General features: G+C 46.2%; 1 protein-coding gene across 5 annotated transcripts in view; it reads left to right on the top strand.

The window, feature by feature from the left end:
• Positions 1 to 22,910, top strand: part of SPTBN1 (spectrin beta, non-erythrocytic 1) — a 181,897-nt gene that overhangs the window by 135,689 nt on the left and 23,298 nt on the right. For all 5 annotated transcript variants that reach the window (XM_033124640.1, XM_033124643.1, XM_033124642.1 and 2 more), the window contains 14 exons: positions 737 to 854; positions 1,877 to 2,035; positions 2,683 to 2,985; positions 4,383 to 4,536; positions 5,237 to 6,107; positions 6,211 to 6,348; positions 7,143 to 7,899; positions 8,697 to 8,899; positions 13,808 to 13,898; positions 18,680 to 18,826; positions 19,729 to 19,992; positions 21,547 to 21,771; positions 22,220 to 22,309; positions 22,472 to 22,753. In XM_033124640.1, the coding sequence (XP_032980531.1) occupies positions 737 to 854; positions 1,877 to 2,035; positions 2,683 to 2,985; positions 4,383 to 4,536; positions 5,237 to 6,107; positions 6,211 to 6,348; positions 7,143 to 7,899; positions 8,697 to 8,899; positions 13,808 to 13,898; positions 18,680 to 18,826; positions 19,729 to 19,992; positions 21,547 to 21,771; positions 22,220 to 22,309; positions 22,472 to 22,753 (3,802 nt within the window). The remainder of the gene's footprint in view (positions 1 to 736; positions 855 to 1,876; positions 2,036 to 2,682; positions 2,986 to 4,382; positions 4,537 to 5,236; positions 6,108 to 6,210; positions 6,349 to 7,142; positions 7,900 to 8,696; positions 8,900 to 13,807; positions 13,899 to 18,679; positions 18,827 to 19,728; positions 19,993 to 21,546; positions 21,772 to 22,219; positions 22,310 to 22,471; positions 22,754 to 22,910) is intronic.

The raw sequence follows: 22,910 nt of genomic DNA, 5'->3' as shown, positions 1-22,910 counted from the left end.
TTGTCCCTAATGTGTTTCAGAATGCCCTATTGTTTGGATTTTAGAGAAGTAGCATGTTGTATATTAGAAGAGTCTGGGTAGGTTTGGGGCAGTAAGCCATAATCAGGCCCACTAATATACCTGTAGCAAAACGTGTAAATATTCACATTGTGTTGGAGAGAAACAGACAACAAATAGTTTATATCAATTCAGGTCACGTTTTGCCCCCTCATATCGTTTTAAAATTCATAATATGGAATAAGGTTTGTGGACCTTCTCTCTTATTATAGTTCAAAAGTCAGTCCTCTTTCAGAAATTCCACTCAGTGTTGAATTCCTTCCTAAGGTCTCTGATACCCATTGAAAGTGACATTAAGTCGTCATTGGAAATAATTCTTACTGAACACATTCAGTTATGCTCTCTGAATGAAGTAAGCCCATCACCCAGGACTTATGGTCTAAACCTTGAATGAGGTGATTAATAAAAGAATGGTATGCCCCCAAATACAAATCTCAGTAACAACAACCAACCAACCACAAAAAATTTCACAGTTGGGCACATTTTGAGGTCTAATAACCCAAAACTAACCCACTGTGATTTCTCTAACATGCATTTCACACAAGTCAGACCAGAGATAAATGGCTTTTAAAATTGTGTGGCTGTGTAAAATTTTTTTCCCCCAGAGGCAAATTAATATTTCTTCTTGAAGGAACAAAATATAATAAATAATGTTTATGGCTGTTTTTTCTGTGCATAGATTTACTGAGAAGGGGAACCTGGAAGTGCTGCTTTTCACTATTCAGAGCAAGATGAGGGCCAACAACCAGAAGGTCTACATGCCCCGGGAGGGGAAGCTCATCTCTGATATTAACAAGGTAAAATCGACCCGTCCGGTCCTGCCTGGGCCCCGACTTCCTGCAGGCTTCTGGTTCTGTCATTGGGTCCCGACTGCTAAGACGGCAGGCGACTGAAAGCATCCTTGCTGCCTGCTGACTTGATAACAGGCACCTGTTGCTTGGGTACTGCAGAGGCTCAAGTGAATAGTGGTAGGCTGGTCTGTTGGAGGTTTGGGGGAGCATGTTAGATTTTACCAGACCAGCCTGGGTTCCGTCTGTTTACCTTTTTACTCTCATCTGTCCAAGGCAGATGACTCAAATACCTTTAAATTGCAGAAGGGAGAACGCAAAACTTTATTTCATGTGTCTGGAATCTCTAGGGGTTGCGGTTTGGGATTTTGGCTCCTTTCATCAGAGACGCTGTCAAATAATTTTCATTATCATGCCTGTTATGTCTGTCTGCAGTTATAGAATTTCACAGTGGGCATTATTTCCAAGTAGAAATTTGAAAAATCTAGAACTGTGATTAGTTGTTCCCAGTAAGATTCTTTTAAGTGGAATTTTTTTTTTAATGTGAAGTGAGACGTATTTTATAGACATGAATTTAATTTGGACAATCAGTAAGGATTTGGGGGGAAAATAACTCAGATCTGTGTGAATAAAAAACAAGTGGCTGTGGGTGGGGTGAATGAGAGATTCATAATAAAATTTTTTTCCATGAAAAATAATTTTTTTATGTGATCAGAGCTGTTGGAGATAATTACTTTGTTTCCTCTGTGTTAAAGTAAAAGATTTATAATTTAGTTATGTTGCTCCTTATCTTCACTGTTTTGTTTTCCAAGTACAACACAGGATCTTTAGGTTTAGGTAGGGGAGGGTGTTACCATGAGGCTAAAACCTGAGAAAAATATTTTTTAACTCAAGGCTTACGAGTCAGTGAGGGTGGGAATAGTACTTTCCCTTGTAAGTTCTCAGGTCTTTTTGAGAAATACTAGCTGTTGACTGTAGCCAAGGAAAGTTCCTTGAACATTGCAGGAAACTGTTCTTTTTCACTTCTGTAGGCCTGGGAAAGACTGGAAAAAGCGGAACACGAGAGAGAACTGGCTCTGAGGAATGAACTCATAAGACAGGAGAAACTGGAACAGCTCGCCCGCAGATTCGATCGCAAGGCAGCTATGAGAGAGACGTGGCTGAGCGAAAACCAGCGTCTGGTGTCTCAGGTTCTGCTCTGTGCATTACTCCAGAAACTGTTGCCGGGATACTCTAGAAATGAAGACCTTACCCAAAGGGCCACAGGACAGCTACATCCTGTATTCTGAAGTGACTGTCAAGTCATCTTGCCCACTTCCCATGAAGAGGATGTTTATAATTTCTAATATACTTTTCTGTTTATCTAATGTTTTATAGACTTGGAAGCAGCTCAAGCAGAGTTTTGTTTAGATCCAGTGAATGTGTGTGAACCATTCACATTTACATAATTTTTAAAAATTTCCTCTTTCAATCTTTGACGAACCAATCTTTTGAGGCAGTTAGACTGGCCACGAAATAAATAAAAATGGCTTTCTTTTCTCCTTGGCTTGGCATAAGAGGTCACCTGCTCCAGTCTCACAGGTCAGGTGCTAGATATGAGTTGGACCCTTCTGTAAAGTGAGAAGTTGCTGATTTGCTTTGGCTGTGGGTAGGCCTCTGAACTCAAGCATGGTGTTTTAAGGGTCCTGGGGACGAAGGTGCAGGTGGGGGGTTAGTGATCAGGGGCGGTGTTTGGCTTTAGGACCACCAAATACTAAGGTGTGCTCAGGATTCTACCTCCGTTCTGTTTCTTTGTTCCAATTGGATGGCTTTTTGTTTTCATTCTGTTTCTCTGTAGGACAACTTTGGATTTGACCTTCCTGCAGTAGAGGCTGCCACAAAAAAGCATGAGGCCATTGAGACAGACATTGCCGCGTACGAGGAACGTGTGCAGGCTGTGGTAGCCGTGGCCAGGGAACTCGAGGCGGAGAACTACCATGACATCAAGCGCATCACGGCGAGGAAAGACAATGTCATCCGGCTCTGGGAATACCTGCTGGAGCTGCTCAGGGCCCGGAGGCAGCGTCTCGAGATGAACCTAGGCCTGCAGAAGATATTCCAGGAAATGCTCTACATTATGGACTGGATGGACGAAATGAAGGTAAAACTGCACTGAAAGGCCAGAGTGGATCCAATGAGGCCTCTGTTTTCTGGGACCTACCCACTAACTCCCCAAAATACCTTGTCTGACGGCCCGCTCTGCAAAGCCAGAAAAGGGCCATGTTACCCATGGGAAGATTGTTAGGTTAGCTTGTGAGTGCAACGAGATGTGAAGTATGAAGAAGTTGTAAGACCACTTCCATACCTTGAGGTCTGCTACTGTGATTTAGATCTAATTTTAGATACATTCCACGGTAGGGAATCCATTGAATGGGGGGTTTTCTGTGTTTTTAATTGTTTAGAGTTGAACTAGCTTTCCATCTCGTTGATCTATGTTGAGTGGTTCTGGTCTGGGGAGGGGTTCCAAGTAGGTGGTGTGGACACAGTGCCAGATGGGATTCAGGCAGCCAGGGCTCAGATGGAGTCCCAGAGCTGCCTACTCTCCTTGAGCCTCCTTTCTTCACCTTTAAGTGGAAATTGTATTCACTGTCTACTTCACCCTGTTAGAGCAGAGAGGATTCATGTGGTGCTGCGGTGCCCAGATCCTGGGATGGGGCTGCTTAGAAATGGCTGCCAATGCCAGTGTGTGCTTCCCCTTCCATTACTGGCAGCCCCGAGCATAGAGTGCTAGGCTTTCCCCTGGAAGGACATCCAGAAAGAGACCTGTCCTTCCAAAGCCCGTGCCTGTTTGTGTCCTCTCCTGCAAGCCATGGAAAGCTCACCCATGTCAAGCAGTTCCCCAGCTGGAAGTCACTTAGCTGGGACAGACCAGGGCGGTTTTCAGGTCATACCAGGAAAACTGCACACTGTGTTAGTGAATTCAGACTTAAACCAACGAAGCTGGTCAGGGTCTGCACAGCTACCCGCCCCTGTTCTTGTTTGGTTAAATTATGGCCAATAAGCTTTTCAACTAGATTCTTCTCCCATTGACTGTACACATATCTCAGAGGCATACCAATAAGCTCTTAACTGAGGAAAGTTTCCATTTAAGGGGTGAGCAACTTCTAAGAGATTTCTTTAAACTTTGAAGTATAACAGTTCTGTTATCTTTATCTTCACGAATAGTTGTTGCTGCAGCAATGTCCTCTTGGAGCCCCAATTTATATTTCATACTGGTTCTCCTCTCCCTCTTTTCCTATTCTGTACTTTTTAGTGGATATTTGACTTGCTTATTCTAAGGGAGGTGATACTTAGTTTATTGTGTCTCTCCCGATGCAGGTTTGCATTGCTTTGCTCTGGTTCACTTGTCATCCTCTTCCCTTAAAGATACGGGGAGGATGGCTGGCTAGAGGGAGGGTGTAGCTTGGTTGTTGACTCTCAGCTTATCCAAAGATTATAAGATGCTGAAGTCAGCATTGTATTCATAGGTCCCTTTCTGTTGCCTCTTGTTACGCACAGGTGCTATTACTATCTCAAGACTATGGCAAACACTTGCTTGGTGTGGAAGACCTGTTACAGAAGCACGCCCTGGTTGAAGCGGACATTAGCATCCAGGCAGAGCGGGTGAGAGGTGTCAATGCCTCCGCCCAGAAGTTTGCAATGGATGGGGAAGGTAAGGATGGACCATTCCAGATATTACTTCCTGGTTACCAGAGATCCATCTTTATAGAAGTAACTAAATTGTGTGTGGCAATGGGGCCTTTGAAGTTACTGTGTCGTTGGAAGTTCCCAGCAGGTTTATCTGACTCCATGTGGTGGGTACATGAGATGCGATGGGGTCGCCTTCCAGACACTTCAGCTCTTTCCAGCTTTTCTGACATGGACCTGCCTTTTCTTTAAGTACTCAAGTGCTGCCTGGGTTTGAGTGGCTTGGTGTTGGGCAGTGAGACTTTGCCATTCCATACCCGGTGCATACCAACAACCTGATGTGCCTGCTGAGGCGTCTCATGGCTCTCCCAGCTGGCTGTGCATATCTGTATTTAAAGGATGTTTGCAAGGATTGGGTTTTGTTTCTTATATTTTAGAAACAGTGAAATGCAGCTGCCTTCTTTCTTAGATGTGTGTGCTTTTTTGATTTATAAGTGATACAAAACAGTAGCCCTGGAGGCACAACAACAAAAAATGCTCATCATTGCCCCTCTCTCCTCTTTCAATCAAGCTCCTAGAAGGTGCTCTATTGCCTCACAAGATGGCCCTGCACTTAGAATTGGACTGATAGTAAGAACGTGAGGTGTCGTTTACTGCCCCCAAACGAGCAGGCGTCTATGCTAAACCCCGTCACACACCCACCTTCCTTCTTTGGCGTTAAACAGGTTACAAGCCCTGCGACCCCCAGGTGATCCGAGACCGCGTGGCCCACATGGAGTTCTGTTATCAAGAGCTTTGCCAGCTGGCAGCTGAGCGCCGGGCCCGCCTGGAAGAGTCCCGTCGCCTCTGGAAGTTCTTCTGGGAGATGGCAGAGGAGGAAGGCTGGATACGGGAGAAGGAAAAGATCCTGTCCTCCGATGATTACGGGAAGGACCTGACCAGTGTCATGCGCCTGCTCAGCAAGCACCGGGCCTTCGAGGATGAGATGAGCGGCCGCAGCGGCCACTTCGAGCAGGCCATCAAAGAAGGTGAAGACATGATCGCGGAGGAGCACTTCGGATCAGAGAAGATCCGAGAGAGGATCGTGTACATCCGGGAGCAGTGGGCCAACCTGGAGCAGCTCTCGGCCATTCGGAAGGCGCGCCTGGAGGAGGCCTCGCTGCTGCACCAGTTCCAGGCGGATGCCGATGATATCGATGCCTGGATGCTGGACCTCCTGAAGATCGTGTCCAGCAGCGACGTGGGCCACGACGAGTACTCCACCCAGTCCCTGGTCAAGAAACACAAGGATGTGGCGGAGGAGATCGCCAACTACAGGCCCACCATCGACACGCTGCACGAGCAGGCTGGCGCCCTTCCGCGGGAGCACGCAGAGTCCCCGGAGGTCAGGGGCCGGCTGTCGGGCATCGAGGAGCGGTACAAGGAGGTGGCTGAGCTGACGCGGCTGAGGAAGCAGGCGCTGCAGGACACCCTGGCCCTGTACAAGATGTTCAGCGAGGCTGACGCCTGTGAGCTCTGGATCGACGAGAAGGAGCAGTGGCTCAACAACATGCAGATCCCAGAGAAGCTGGAGGACCTGGAGGTCATCCAGCACAGGTGAGCGTGGGGGAGGGTGCTGCTGGGGGGGTGGGGCTCCGGCCGGCCCCTCGTCGCTGCCAGTGACCAAGGAGGCGACTCCCCTGTTGAACTGCCTTTTCAGATTTGAGAGCCTGGAACCGGAAATGAATAACCAGGCTTCCCGGGTCGCAGTAGTGAACCAGATTGCACGACAGCTGATGCACAGCGGCCACCCGAGTGAGAAGGAAATCAAAGCCCAGCAGGACAAACTCAACACGAGGTGAGCGCGAGGCCAGCCGTGTGTGGGGACGGTGAGGTCACTTGTTGAGCCCTGCTGTCAGGAATTTCCTGCACGGGGTCACTGGCACTGTGACACTGATGTCATGGCATTGGCATCTGCCCTTCGACATAGCCTAATTTTGCAAGAACTATCTTTCGGGACGACGTCATTCAGGGCAGGCCAGCATCTGCCCCCTCCCCACATCAGAAGTTAGGGCCGTGGGGAGATATCACGGCATTAGGGTGGCTCCTGTGCTGTCCTTTTTAAGGTGATTGCTGGAGCAGGATTTCGACGTTTGAGATGCTAAGTGGCCAGCGAAAGTCCTGATTATCAAGGTAGACCTTTGTCCAGGTCTAATCTTTCTCTTGAGTAAACCACATTTGAATAGGTTGTGGTAACACGATGGCCTCGGTGTGGAAGGTAACTGTCAGGTATTACGTTTGGAAAATGATCATTAGGTACAGCTCAGAGATGAGTAAGATGTGTGTGGCACACATGGATCAGTTGATTCTTTGAGGGACACATTGTCTTGTCACGGCTCATGTTGGAGCTCTTGAAGAAGTCTCTTCATGTCAGGCTTTTTCCAATTACATTGCATCCCTGAGCTGTTTCAATAATATTTGATGTCCACATACGAAGTGAGATGATTTTCCAAAAAACATGTAGTCAGAGCAAAGGTGGAGGGGGAGGAAATTGCAGCTTTGATCATCACTCATCACTGTTAATTTCATTATCGAGCCGTGAACTGTCAGCCTCTCTTCACACTGCTCTCTCTACCGCCCCTGTCCCCACAGGTGGAGTCAGTTCCGAGAGCTGGTTGACAGGAAGAAGGACGCACTTCTCTCTGCCCTGAGCATACAGAACTACCACCTCGAGTGCAATGAAACCAAATCCTGGATTCGGGAAAAGACCAAGGTTATCGAATCCACCCAGGACCTGGGCAACGACCTGGCAGGCGTCATGGCCCTGCAGCGCAAGCTGACCGGCATGGAGCGGGACTTGGTGGCCATCGAGGCGAAGCTGAGTGACCTGCAGAAGGAGGCGGAGAAGCTGGAGTCGGAGCACCCCGACCAAGCTCAGGCCATCCTGTCTCGGCTGGCCGAGATCAGCGACGTGTGGGAGGAGATGAAGACCACGCTGAGAAACCGCGAGGCCTCCCTGGGCGAGGCCAGCAAGCTGCAGCAGTTCCTGCGGGACCTGGACGACTTCCAGTCCTGGCTCTCCAGGACCCAGACGGCTATCGCGTCGGAAGACATGCCCAACACCCTGACTGAGGCAGAGAAGCTTCTCACGCAGCATGAGAACATCAAAAACGAGATTGACAACTACGAGGAGGACTACCAGAAGATGAGGGACATGGGCGAGATGGTCACCCAGGGGCAGACCGATGCCCAGTACATGTTTCTGCGGCAGCGGCTGCAGGCTTTGGACACTGGGTGGAACGAGCTCCACAAAATGTGGGAGAACAGGCAAAACCTCCTGTCCCAGTCCCATGCCTACCAGCAGTTCCTCAGGGACACGAAGCAAGCCGAAGCCTTCCTTAACAACCAGGTGAGAGCGTTTGCCGTTGACTTTGCTTCCTGCCTCTTCGGGCAGGTCCTGGTTGCCTCCTGAAACATTTTTGGCCAGGGCTGCTGCTTTAACCCACACCTGTGTGAAGGCGGAGGGATGACCTAGCGACTTTTTCCCTCTCCTGGCTCCTAAGGCATTGAAACCCATCACGATATAGAGGACAAGAATTGAGGATTTCCATGGGAGCTGTCTCGCCTTGCAAAGTGTGATTCTGTGTCAACTATGACTGAGGACCCTTTATGTTCATAGTATGTCCTCATAGTAGCTCATGAAATTGGCCATATTCAGTGGGCTAGAAATCCAATTTAAAAGGTACAGTGAGGATTTTTTTTTTTTTACTGAACAGCTCTCTTGTTCTAGAAGAGTCAGGAACTTCACCTGATGACACAAGGCAGAGATTAGAAAAAGAAAAACAGCTGACACTGGTTGGTAGTTTCTCTTAAAAGAGTTTTGGAGGGTACGTCGCTGTTGCCTTCGTGGACACACAAGAGGACTCTTGAGGCTGATGCGCAGAGCTGTGCTTGCTTTCCTCACTCACTGTGGGAGAAAACTTAGAATTAACCGCTGAAGAAAATGTAGTCACTTGTGGTGTCCCTCTGGGTGTCTTCCCCCTCCCACCTTTTTATTTTACCACGTTCAATAGATTATTTCCTTTCCGTGTAACGAGTAATGAAACAAATATGGTAGAGAGTGCTTTCGTTATGCGGAAAGTTAGCCACGTTTCACGATGTCTCATTCTGCTGTGATTTTCTTTTCTTCCCCTCTTTTTAAATAAGGAATATGTTTTGGCCCATACTGAAATGCCCACCACCCTGGAAGGAGCAGAAGCGGCCATTAAAAAACAAGAGGACTTCATGACCACCATGGACGCCAATGAGGAGAAGATCAATGCTGTTGTGGAGACCGGCCGGAGGCTGGTGAGCGACGGCAACATCAACTCGGATCGCATCCAGGAGAAGGTGGACTCGATCGATGACAGGTACAGTGTTTTGAGGTTCCTAAAGGGAGTCCTGCACCGTGAGACGCGCAGGCATCTGAATCAGTGGCTGGAAGTCCTAGGGACTCTGGGTATAAATTTCCAAATGGGCAGGATGGACACCTAGCAAAATTTAATCTGCCTGTCAGAGAACATCAGTGAGCAGCCAATGGCAGCCTGAGACTGTGGTTCTCATTGCAAGACATGCACAAGTGTCCACAAAAGTAAAGAAAGCCTGAAATGCCAAGTTAATCCTTAACCAAAGACTTGAGAGCGGTAATGCTGAATAGCATTTGGGTATAAGCCATGCCCTTCCAGAATTGACACAAGCCTGTCACCCGATGGGACCGTGAGAGCCAGATACTTCCCCAGCTGAGCCCATGTTCACCTTCATCCACACAAGATCTGCCGAAGCCCATCAGGAGGGAGTAGGGAGGGCGGGCGAGGTTTGCTTGTCCTGAGTACCTGGCAAAGCCACAAAGGAACATTATCAGGCCTTTCTTAGAAAATTGGCTTGGATAATGCTGTAATAAGATCTTTTTCATGATGAGGGAAAAGGCCCTTTTCCTCTTTTGCCAAGGTGTCTCTAAGATTGGATGCTTTTGTTTTATTTTTATTTATTTATTTATTTGCAGTTCTAAAAGGTTCTTTCTGTGACTGAAGGCCAGTGTACTTTGTTTGACCTTCCCCCCCTAAGTTTCTCCTTGCCCTTGTTTTTACTCAAGTGGGAAGTCTGGACAGATCAAGCTTTGGGTGCACTGGTGGGGGCTGGCTCTGGACTGGCCCCACCTGTCCTGGTCTGGCCCCTCCGGGTCAGTCACTAACCTCTATTCCAACCGATTTTCTCTGGTCCCAGTTTCGGCTGGATTTTAAGGGCTTATTATGATGAGATTGATGTCATCGAGAATGAAGCTCTTCCACAAGGCTTCTCTGTCTCCCAAGTGCAGTGAACAGGAAGAACTTATTGCTGAGAGTGGTTCCTTGCTTACCATATCTGAGAGGGTCTCCTGGGTCCTTAGGGTCCTGGGCCAGATTAACTTTTTATGATACGGTGTAGAAAGGGGAATTAATGACTCTTCCCCCATAAAGATTGAGCTTTCCTGGCTTTAGCCCTTCCAGGCTGTCTTTTGCACTGCTTCTGAGCCTAAAATGTATGTTCTAAGGGTGATTTGATGGAATAGGGTATAACAGATTAATTACAGTTTGTGTCTGTTGCTTTTATAACAGCTACAAAAAAAGGAAAAAAAAAATTCCCTCCACCAGAGCCTTCTTAAATGAGTGTGAGAAACAAGGATTGGACAAGGCATTCTTAACCTGGAGAAAAAGAATTTCCTTTTTTCCTGATGTTAAATCTCTCATTGCGTTGTACATGTGATACCCCATGTCCCTCCGTGTTCGATGCACACAGCTGGTTTACTGAAGGTGGGCTTGGCCATTAGGGACACACGTGTTCACCCTGCGTGCGGCTGCCTTGCAGCTTCCTCGGTGTATTTATACGTCCCCTGGTGCCGCAGCTGTGAGGGGTTGTTGGAAGCAGGTGATGTTGTCAAGACTGGAGACTTCTGGATATGAGAAAGCACTTCAGCAGCCCTCAGTTGTGGCTTGACCTTCCTTTTGCCCTTGACTGAGAGAGCCGGGGCTCCTGGAGTTCCAGAGCTTCCTTAGGATTTCTGATTTTAAAAAGAACTGGAAAGAGGATCCTGTACTATCCATAAACATACCAAAAATGGAGGAGGAGGGGGCTTTCCATTGGTCTTCTCGAAGGAGGGCTACTTTTTCTTATTTTCCTCAGTGGGTATTAACTGAATTCTGGTTTCACTTTAATTTCCCCCGAGGCCTTAAGATCTGAAACTGACCCCAGAGGATACTTTCTGTTGTAAAAATATACAAATCTCTGAGTTCCAGGTGTTGTAGGGACACAAGCTAAGTAAATATCTCAGCCTTCAGATCTTAATCCCTTTGTGCACATTCTGACGCTCTTGTGAAGCTGTTCTCATAGAATGCAAAATCATTATAATGTGCTTACGTTCCGGAAATCTTGTCGATTACCGCAGTTTGTTGAAATGAAAAAGTACTAGAACAAAGACACTGACTCTTAGCAGATGTGGGTGGGTCGTGAGGGGCCTTGAACGTGCTTGTGACTGGGTAGCAAGGAGCCTGCTGTCCAAGTCTGTCCCCAGCTGAGCTTCCTGGCTCAGGAAAATTCCAGCCATGGGGAAATCCTGCGAGAGCAAGGAAGTGTCACATGGGGAAAAAAGCTTACAAATTACCAGCCCATGTTACTCAGGTACCTGTGGTTCTGTACTTTTCACAAGAACTAGAGTTAAACCCAGCATCTGCCTCATGTGATGAGGGAGCTTTTGAGTCTTGTGATAGGGATAGGAGGTGAGAGGTGGAAATAAAGCCAGGGATTTAACCTTGCCCCACACAAAGAGCTCTCTTAGGACTGTGGGAAACTATGGCCAAGTTTTATAGACGGTCCTTCCCTATAATTAAATCCACGAGCCAGCTTTGAAAGACTCTCCTGAGTTTCACTTCCCATGAACCATTTCGGTTGCTGCTAGTAAACAGTTAAGCCACACTCGCTTCTCTCGAGGGTTTTCTGAGTCAGCATCAGGCTCTGCTGCCTGCATAGCTGTTTCTCACTCCACAGAGCATATCACTCAACGACCATCATTATGCCTTCCGTATAGATGTGTGTCATTTGGACATGGGGCCCTAAGTCACCATTTGGCTTTTTCCTTTTTCATGGTTTCACTATAAGAGAAAAATTGCCCGGGCAGGTATCTGTTGAGCACATGTGAGGCTCGATTATCTAAGAAATGCATTCAAATTTCTGTCTGGTTGTATTTCTTCCTTAGTGAAGCATCTCAGTGTCTGAAACTGTTTTGATTTCTGTTATTTCCATGTCCTATTGTAACTGCCAGTATCTGTGAGTTTTCCTTGTTTGTCGTAGTGCTTTCCTGGGATTCTATGGAAAGGAAATGGGATCTTTTATTCAAGGCCTTTGACTGAAGGCAGGACTCTTGCATTTTGTCACTCACTCCAACTCAAATGACCTCCCTCCAGAAGATTTGCTTTATTGTTATAAAACCTCCTACAAATATAGTGACTGGAATTTGAGGGTAGGGTGTAGGGCACTGAGGAACTTTTTTTGACATTCCTTCCCCACCCACCTTTTTAGATGACTCATTCCTTTAGCCCAAATTTGCTAGCAATTTTTAAAAATTTTTAATTTTTGGTCTCTGAGAAAGGATAACAGTAAATTAAAGGGTTCTGACTTTTATTTATTGTTGTTATAAAAGCAATAGAATACCTGAATTTGGGGGGGGCGACTACAACCTTTAATTTCATTCCTAGCACATGCCATTTTAGTTTTTCCTTTCTAATCTGTGCCTTAGAGTTTTATATCCTTGAATTATGCATAAACTCTTTTCATTTAGCATTATATAAAAAGTATTTTTCTATTTTCTCATTTCGCCTACGTGGTATAAGTATATTAAGGTTCCTTTTTCTGAAGCTATGGAACCCCTTTCAACTTAAAAAAAAAAAAAAGTAAAAGGCATCTTATGTATCTAGCGTGACAGTATTATTTCCACTCATGTCAGTCCTGTTCCGTGAGCACCGGTGCCCGTAGGAGCGGAGGGCGTTTCCCTTTGGCCCAGGCACAGGACACCCCCAGTGCTGCCCCTTGTTCTGCCCGCGCTCACTGAGGACCCGGGTGACACTGCGTGTTGCTGCCAGATCTTTCATGCTCCTGAGGGCCTTTGAAAGTCAGTTAGGAGCCAAGTGCTCATTGAGCTGCTCTTTCTTACACTCGGGAGAACCCGAGTTTATGTTCTCATCTCCGCTGTGCGGCCTGGGGGCGTCGGATGAGAGACCTTGCCCAGGCTCCTGAGGAAGAAACTGCTTTGAGAACCAGAATGAAAAACTCAGACTCCTCATGAGCATTCTTCCTTTGCCTCTCTCAATACCCTGCACTTAGGCTGGTTTGTTCAGGTCACCCCAGAATATCCGGGGAGCTGTGTTACGGCAGCGCTGTGTGGTGCTCAGCGTGGGGTAGCTCTCCCTGTCGCAGGGGAACTGTGTAAAGGCAGTCCTTTTCACAGTGCCCACGGCATTCTCACAGCTGTTCAGTCTCGGGGGAGAACCGAAGCCCCTGTGTGCATGGAGGAAGTCTGCCGGTGAGTTCTGGTGCCTCCATGATGTGTGCGAGGAAGCCCTATGTACAGTGTTCCAGCTGGGGAGCAAGCACCCCATTTCCTTTGTTCACCAAGTCCAGCAGCTCCTTCCAATTCTCACAATGTTTTAAGGTGTTGTGCTTTAACTTCTTTAAACCTTGGTTACCCTTATCCATTAACAAAGAGAGGAATTGATTTAGTAGCTAATCTTACAGGGCTAAAAATTTTCATTCCTGGTTTATTATTTTTGGTGAGTTTTTCTCAGGATGGGGATCTGTTTATCAGGAAATGTTCATTTAAAGCCATTTACATGATTTTATTTTTTTCTTAGCCATATATATACATGTCTTGTCACCCAGTTATGAGTTTCTTGAAAATATATTTCAGCTTCTCCCCCAGAGCCTAAAATGGGGGCTGGTACACAGTGTGAGCTGAGATTTTCTTTTTCCTAGCGCCAGATTAGGGAGCACCGGAATTTATATGGCTCATTTGACTGCATCCTTGGCATGTTGTGTGGCTTGGACAGGTGTTTCGCTCTCCTTTGTACCATGGCTTACTCATTGGGAGAATGCTGAACTCTTGTTTATCTTACCTCCTTGACATAATTGAGAACTGTAAGCAAACTGTTTTCAGCATATATTAGAAACCCAGGAAAGAGACTCAGCTGTGAAATGTGTGGTTCAGGATTCTCTACTTCCTTTTTAAAAAATGATTCTTGTTATTATCACAGACATAGGAAGAATCGTGAGGCAGCCAGTGAGCTGCTGATGAGACTGAAGGACAACAGGGATCTTCAGAAATTCCTGCAAGATTGTCAGGAGGTATGTCTCCCTTTAACCTCTCCCTTCCCGATTTCCAGCAAGAGCCAGCATTTGGCAGAAGAGCCCCTGGAATTACAAAATTAACTGAGGGCAGAAATTCATACCACATAAGTTTCAGGTGAGGCAGTGTGGTGCTTTGTCAGTTCTCCAAACTACTGATTAACGCCTAGAGGAGCTGGGTTATTGTAATCTGGAATATTACAGTTTAGAACTAGACTATCCATTATAGTAGACATTAGCCACATGTGGCTATTTCATTTTAAAAGGAAATAAAATGAAGAGGGTAGTTCTTCCCTCTTACTAGCTGTATTTGAAGTGCCCAGTAGCCCACTGGGATTCGCGGCTGCCATATCGGACATCCAGACGTCATATGTTACCATCATCCAAGGAAGTTATACACTGATATCCTAGAATGTTCTGTACCCTAAGAGCATTTAATATTTTAACTGTTTAAAGCCACGTACATTCTTTCCAGTGGAATGGAAAGAAACAACTAAAAGGAACTGGAACTGACCACCCAGAGAGGAAGCAGAGATTTAAATAATGCGTACGGAGTTTCTTAACCGAAGACCTTAAAGTGCCCATCTTTCAGGCTCTTTAGATTTGTGTCTAATATGCCAAGAGCAGTAATCCTGATTTCAAGCTCTGAGTGTTAACGTGTGCTGTTGATCTGATGGTTTTCATACTACTTCATGTGCCCCTGATACCTGCATAAACAAACTTGGAAAAGTAAAGTTAGCCAGCAAATGCGGTTCTCTGCGAGCTAGTTGGAGAAAAGCCTGTAGCTGACTTCACAGGTGTGAGTTCATGAGCACATTGCGACTCAGTCCTCTCTAGTTTTTTACCTTAAATTCCCTCAGAGGCAAACATGGGATGAAGAATATCCAAGTGAAGCTGCAGGGGACCGTGGGTGCAGAGGAGGGTAGCGGGTGTGGAGAAGGGATCAGGTTGTGTGCTGAGAAAGTGACTCATATCAGCACAAAACACCTTGCATGCAAACGTGTGGCTGTGTGTTAAAAGAAATACAGCTCTAATAACAGTTGTCACGTTAGATCATCTGTGACAGAAACAGAAGCAATCTTTCATGTCCATTAAACTGCTGTCTTAACTGTGAATCTTATAATATGCTCCAGCAACTAAACCTTAAGAAAAGAAGGAAAGCCCCTAAGCTCTGTAGTTTATTGTCTCTCAGTTTTCAGCACCACAGAGATGAATCTAGGTCTCTGGGGAATTTGCCTGGAGCCAGACAGGTTGAAGACAGGAGTGCCTGCCTCTTCAAGTGACATCCAAGCATTAATAATCCATTTGAATAGGATGCTCACTTAACGAGGTATCCCTGTCCCAAGTCAGGGCACAGAGGAGAGTCATGGGATGTAACATAGCTGTATGGCGTTGCGTGTTGTGTTGTAGTGAATACCAAGTGGCCCTGGAGCATTGGAGGCGGAAAGGGGTCAGGGCCATGCGCTCCACAGATTGGAGGGCCCTGTATTACCTTGAAGGTTCCCCTGAAACACATGATGACTTGTTTTAACCTCAGGCTGTACTTGGGGAGGGTGGGGGATCAGTGGAATTACATGCTCTTGCCTAAAGGGCAAGTTAATGAAAAGAAATGCATTGACCTGACCATGGTGAAACCTGGGCTAAATTTGAGAAAAAAAATGCAGGGAAATGAGCAGGAGGTTGAGGGGCCAAAAAGAACCCTTGGGAGAAACCTAGCTGAAATTTCCTGCCCCTATTTTCCATTTACGTAAGTGTGGATTCGATAAAATGATAGTCCTTCCCAGTGGAATCACAGCACATAGTCTCAGTTAAGCCTTTAGATCTTTATTAACACTTGTTCCAGATTGGCATCCGTGGTTACGAGGAGTGCACCTCTTGCACCCCAGTGACTGTTAGGCTTGCCCGCGGGGCTCAGTCCTGCACGATTTCCCCTGAAAGCATGCAGACAGGTTTCGGCTGGGCTTTTATGTCCTGGAGATGATTTGTTGGTCTCCTGTGACTGCTCTGCCACGTCTCCTGGTTTTGTTTTTTCTTTTTTCTTTTCCTTGAGCCTCATGAAGTTAGTACAACCATAGTATCGGCTGGGGGCAGGGCGCAGAGAGGTGGAGGGTGTCACAGCATATCCGGTTTCCTCAAAGTGATGGAATTTAGGTCAGGTTTGGGGGTTTCAAAACCCTTGGAGTAAAAGTATAAGCAAAGGGGTGATATGTATTATTTTTTGGATATAAACTTTCTATCATTCATCCTTATTAAAATACTCCTCTTTTAACAAAGCCAGATATTCTGAGAATGGAGTTTGTGTATATACCAGACCTACATTTGAAAATCTACCTATGATGCTGGTAGATGTTTACAGAGCACCCAGACGTCAGACTTAATACCATTGCTGGCTGTCAGTATTGTTTAAGGTCTACGGACTCCAAATTTTCTCTCTGTCGCACTCCCTTTCTCGCGGGGGCCTTAGCTGGAGGAGGCATGGGTTGTGAAATCTGCCGTTGTTGCCACCCTCCGCCCCCACATAAATACTGCCTAGATGGGGAAGTGATTGCAGCAGCAACATGGTGGGAATGAGCTGGGGTCCACCTAGTCCCTGTTACAGATGGTGGGTACAAAGAGTGTCATTTTAGTGGTGTTGTTTTAATCTGATATCCTGAAAAATGAATGATTTAAAAGGTACTTACGCTTTTCTCTTTTATTCCTGTTTCTGAAACGGATGCTTTTTTTTTTTTTTTAAGGAGGGCAGTGTAACTGGACATGTGTGGGTCAGGGTAGCGAGTTCAGTGCTTTGCTTTTAGCTTAATTCAGTGATCAAAGCATTTTTCCTGTCCTTTCCCAACCTGCACAGTGTTCTTTTCTGCAGAGTATGAGTATATTCTTAAATGACCTTTGTAAATGCCCACAGGTAATAACTATAGCTCTGATTCCAGAATGCTCATGAAGGGCTGATGAACTAGTGAGTTCCATACATCAGTTTCATTGTCCTGCATCGCATGATGCTTTGTCTGAAGGATGATGTGTTCAGCAGAGAGCAGATTTGTTTATAAGCCTCTGATTCGTATGTAGCTTTTTGTTTATTTTTAAATCTCTTGGGTAGGTGATTATGAATAGTGAAAATATGTGAATGTACTTGGCACTTTGGATAAACGCCTTTTGTGTGTGTGTGTGTGCATGTGTAAAATACGGGAAATTTTTACCATTTGGTTTCCTTTTAATCTCTTTTCCCCTTTGATTGAATGAATGGCCATAGTATTTCAGATTTTGGCTACTCAGATAACTGGGAAATCGGTAATTGTTTTAAAGTAGAAAATTTAGTGCCTCTGCTGTTGTGTAACAAATCTATGGTCCTTGCTTACAAAGGGCTTTATGAGATTTACTGGGTTTTCCCCTCAATAAAGAGTGACCTCAAAGATCTTGCTACCTTTTGCTTTCCACCCCCACCCCCTCCCACATGGTGAGTGAATAGCCTGAGACAGGTGAAGACGGTGCCGGGAGTTCACCCACGTTCAGAGCCAGGGGCCTTCCCGTGACACATATCACCCTCCTTGACATCATTTGCAAAGAACGCGCTTTCTATTGTTTAAGCAAATTTATGGGGAAACCTTTCCCGCCAGCAGCCCAGAGTCCAAGTGAATGGCCTTGGAAATACTCTGTGAAGGGTTTCTACTGGCTTTATCTGCCATTTCTAAATCTTTGGAGATAGCACCGTAAAGGAGTTCAGATACAGATTTGTTGTGGCGGCGACTTGTGTAAAAGTGGTAACGCAGAAGGGACATGGTCACTGAAGATGTTTCCTTTTGGCTCCAGGCCAGCTCTGTTCCATTTTGTGTCTTCCTCCTGGGCAAACAAAACACTTTTTCTGGGTTAGCTCTGTGAATGGGGTAGGAATTAGGACCTGGCCTGGCCAACTATAGGCAGGCAGTAAGGAGCCGGGTGAATCGGGATGAGAGCCAGCTTGAGAAGTGTGTCCAGGGCCCGGGTTTGGGCCGGCTCCCAGCCTGAGCCTCACGAGAGAACTCCCTTCTCAGACCTGTCAGCGGCTGGCAGGCCTGGTGAGGCTTTCCAGAGTTCAGATCCAAGTAGACATGTTGGATCTCAGAATCAAGTCCTGTGGAGTGTTCTTGGTCTGAATAGAAGGCCCTGTAGAGAAATAGTGGCTCTAGAAAAATGGGTGAAGGTGATTCCAACATGAAGGAAACATTGAGAAGGCCTCATTGCTGTCTTATCCCTGCCGTGAGGGAGTTATTTTTATGCTTTTTGGCATTCCTGCAGATACACCTGCGAAGGGGAGGGAGGGATGGAAGAGTAGGAATTTGGGTGGTTTTATGATATAACTAAAAGTAAAAAGATTACTGAGTGGAGTGAAAGCCAGTTAATCATGATTAACATAGTATAGCTGGCACAGGTATTTAGAAGAGAAAGAATGTTACTTGGACGGGTTAGGGCAGAATTTTAAACACAAGGCTTTGTGGGGGAAAGCTGGTTAAGTGTGTGCCAAACAGTTTGAAAGCTGGCTCCGAGAGCTTTTGTGCTTCTGGATTTAATGTTAGGTATCTGGTTTGGAGCAAGGCTGAGGCCAGCCTCCCTGCAGTGGAGATACCTGTCGTGACGGGTCAGGGTTGTAAAGTAAATATTTGGTTGTCTGTTGACATAGAAACCTGTGCAGTATGCAGAGTATGACATAACGCAACTCTTTCCAGGCAGAAAAAGGGCTGATGTCTCTGATCACAATCTCTGAAACCTTCCTGGGTTGTTTTTTTTCCCCCCGTTTTTTTCCTTCCTAGCTGTCTCTGTGGATCAACGAAAAGATGCTTACAGCCCAGGACATGTCATACGATGAAGCCAGAAATCTGCACAGTAAATGGTTAAAACATCAAGCATTTATGGCAGAACTTGCATCCAACAAAGAATGGCTTGACAAAATTGAGAAGGTGAGTTAAAATGTGTGCTGAGTCTCCCACTTCTGCAGTGTGGCCTTGGTAAGAAAACGAACTGGGTGGGAATGAGCTCCTTTTTATTTAGCACACTTTCCAACACATTTCAGTCATCTCTGATAATGTACAAAAGTTACATAGTCAGTAGCAGTCCCACTTCCACTTAACCAATTTCTGACTTCAGCCTAGCAAAAGAGAAAAGCAGAAAACCAACCGTTGGTACAAAGCACTTGATTTATCTTTTCATGAGTACTAGGTGTTCACTTTCTGTTGTTCATCCCACCTGCTGCACCTGAATGGACCGTGAGCCCCTGGGCAGGGTCCCCACTATCTTGATCATGGTACGTGTGTAGGACTGTGACAGACACTGTTCAGATCCAGCTGTAGATCTAAAATCTACAGAATTTAGAAAATACTATGTATTTTTAGATTTCCTTATTTTTCTTGTGGGACTGCTGTATAATAGGCACTACAATAATTTAAAATGTATCGCAGCATAGGGAAGATTCTATGCAGCATAACTGATGTGAATGTGATGCTTTTTATATTGTTTATCCTTAGAATAATGTGTTGTGGTTTTTTAAGGGTGGAGTTGAGGGGATAAAGTGTTCGGTTATTAGCATTAAATGCCCTGTTGACCCAGTTGAAACTATTTCAGTGTGCAGAAATCACTCCTTGCTTGACTCCCATGAAAGCCGTATAGCGTGTATAGACTAGGCCATTGTCAATTTTATTGAGCAGTAACTTCATGTGCAGAGAGAGAGAGAGAGAGAAAGAGAGAGAGAGAGAGTTAGTTTTGAATGAATGGGTAAATTGCAGATCAAATAATCTTAGGTTTGTTGTTCACAATGACATTTGTTCTCTAGCAAACTATAACCACAGTGGTTTGTATTTTCTAGGAAGGAATGCAGCTCATTTCAGAAAAGCCTGAGACAGAAGCAGTGGTAAAGGAGAAACTCACTGGTTTACATAAAATGTGGGAAGTCCTTGAATCCACCACCCAGACCAAGGCCCAGCGGCTCTTTGATGCAAACAAGGCTGAACTCTTCACCCAGAGCTGTGCGGATCTGGACAAATGGCTGCACGGCCTGGAGAGTCAGATTCAATCTGATGACTACGGCAAAGACCTTACCAGCGTCAACATCCTGCTGAAAAAGCAACAGGCAAGTGGGAGAGGTGACCACCACCTCCAGCCTGCTTCTGTTTTACTGCCATAGTCTTAACTCATCCACTGTGTTCTTAACCATCCACCTTCTCTACAAAGGGATTTAGCCCAGCAAAGTGTTTGCTCCAATAGCATCATGGGACATTCCCAGAATCAACTGGAAAGAAACTATTAGGAGTATTGGGTGCTTTTTATTATCATCATTTTAATTTATGGATAGTACCATCATCTAACAGTTGAGTAAATGTTCATTCATTCAGTTCTGTAACTTACATGAAGGAAAGTAATCATGTTCACATACTTTGCTATATAACATCTAGATATGTGAGTTATTAGAGTTGTTCATGGTGCATTTTTGTAAGTAATGAAAGAAATTTTATTTTTTATATCATGATACAGCACTCTGAGGGCAAATGAATTTATGAGAAATTGTAGTTTATAAGTTACTTCCTATTTATAAGAAAGTAGCTCCAGTGAGTTTGAGAAAGCAACTCGGTGGCAGAAACTTCTGGTGGCTCCCTTGGCTGGGTTTGCAGGTGTGTCTGGCTGAGTCCCAGGCCCGGCAGTTCTGCTTAGAACCAACAAAAGCGCCGTTGCTGAGGCCGAGGCTTGTTTCTTCATCCAGAGTGACACCTACCCTTACTTTGCTAGATGCTTTGATTACTCTGCTCTTTAAGTCATTAGGTATTAAGGAGTTTTTTTCATGGGTCGTTTTTCGTCATAGCTGTTTACCTCCCCTACCTACAAAGGGAGTCAGTTTGTTTCCAGATGTGGTCCCCTTGTCTCTAAGCTGTCAGAGTATACGGTCTTCCCGGTGTGATGTGTGCTAAGGGAGACACCTCCGCTTTTGCTTTTGGCCCTTTTCCTCATGTAAATAAACAATGAACATGTTTTCAGCTGATTATCCAAGTATGTAGACAAAGAAGAATCAGCTTTCTGACTGAAGAAATTGAGGAAAGATGTCCTTCTTGCCTAAAAGAACTAGAACCTCAAGACTTGACTGCTTCCTGATCGCTGACCTGGTTCCCAGCATTGTTAGGGCTTCTGAGCAGGCAGATAGAGACTCCTTTCCCCATGGTTAAGTCTTGTTTCCCCTGTTCTTTCCCTCCTACGTTCCTGGGTAAACTTGAGTGTTATCCCCAAATTTAAAAATCCTAGAAAGGGATTTTTAAAAACTCAGCCGAGGGGGTGGCCGGTTAGCTCGGTTAGAGCGCAGTGCTCTTAACAACAAGGTTGCTAGTTCGATCCCACATGGGCCACTGAGCTGCACCCTCCACAACTAGGTTGAAACAACTACTTGACTTGGAGCTGATGGGTTCTGGAAAAACACACCTAAATAAACAAAAGTTTAAAAAAAAAATCAGCTGATGGAGTGGGATGCTAATTGATAGTTTGATAGGTGTTAGGAACCATTTCTTAAGGCTCTCCACTGGATAAATTTGTATTCTTGAATCTTCCATTTTTGCCAATGCCAAAAAAACAAACATTTTATAGGACTGTCTGTGTTTCCCTTTGTCTCTGGTGTGAAGGTTGGTCTGTTTTCTGCCCTCAGATGCTGGAGAATCAGATGGAGGTACGGAAGAAGGAGATCGAAGAGCTCCAGAGCCAGGCCCAGGCCCTGAGTCAGGAGGGGAAAAGCACCGACGAGGTGGACAGCAAGCGCCTCACCGTGCAGACCAAGTTCATGGAGCTGCTGGAGCCCCTGAATGAAAGGAAGCACAACCTGCTGGCCTCCAAAGAGATCCATCAGTTCAACAGGGATGTGGAGGACGAGATTGTGAGTAGACCCTCTCGGCACGAGTGGCTTTTCCGTAAACCTCCTCTCCTGGAGCCATGTTCTCACTGCTCTGCCAGACTCACCGTAGGCCACGTTGGTGAGCTGAGCTGTCCAAGCCCATGCTGTGTGGATGCTGGGGGTTCTTTCCTCTCTTACACAAAACGCAACTCCGCTTTTCTCTCTGGTTTTCTAAAGATGTTCTGGTGTTTTAATCCCCCTAGAACACTAATTTCAAAAATAAATAAAAAACGAGGACTCGCAGTGAGTCCTACATCGAGGATGGGGTAAGGTCTAGGAGAGGAGCTGTTGCCCTGGGTCGGAGAAGGGCTGGGTCCTTGGCAGCCCCTCCCGGGGAGACAGAATGAGCTGGCCTCCCTGCTGTACTTGTTTGCGTCAGATGCTTCTTCCTTCTGAACGTTCCTGACCATTTACTTACAATTCTCTCCAGCTTTGGGTTGGAGAGAGGATGCCTTTGGCGACTTCCACGGATCATGGCCACAACCTGCAGACTGTGCAGCTGTTAATAAAGAAAAATCAGGTAAGCATTTCTGCTCGGGGGGGCTCCGTCTGACAGGTAACTGCTCTGATTTCCAAGGTAGAGCACATGAGGGAGCCCTGGAGGCTCACGGTTTCTCCCTGGCCCTCACCATGTGCTGCTGTGGTTTAGCAAACGTTCTATGTGTGTTCCCTGCTCCCACAGACCCTCCAGAAAGAGATCCAGGGGCACCAGCCTCGCATCGATGACATCTTTGAGAGGAGCCAAAACATCATCGCCGACGGCAGTAGCCTGAACGCCGAGGCGATCCGGCAGAGGCTGGCCGATCTGAAGCAGCTGTGGGGCCTCCTCATTGAGGAGACGGAGAAGCGCCACAGGCGGCTGGAGGAGGCGCACAGGGCCCAGCAGTACTACTTCGATGCCGCCGAGGCCGAGGCCTGGATGAGCGAACAGGAGCTGTACATGATGTCCGAGGAGAAGGCCAAGGTGAGAGAGCCCCGGACGGGAAGAGCCCCGCGCTCGTTTGCTGCTGGCCGCTGGGTCTTTGTGAACCATTTCATTATTTCCTTCGCGTAGCATGGCGCTGCACCAGGGTGCATAAAGGTGAACAACTCTGCCTGCTCTTTCCCCTGGGCAGAATTTT

This window comes from Rhinolophus ferrumequinum, chromosome 13, assembly GCF_004115265.2.
Source record: "Rhinolophus ferrumequinum isolate MPI-CBG mRhiFer1 chromosome 13, mRhiFer1_v1.p, whole genome shotgun sequence".
In the NCBI taxonomy this organism is placed as follows: domain Eukaryota; kingdom Metazoa; phylum Chordata; class Mammalia; order Chiroptera; family Rhinolophidae; genus Rhinolophus; species Rhinolophus ferrumequinum.
This window is presented reverse-complemented; position numbering and strand designations above follow the sequence as displayed.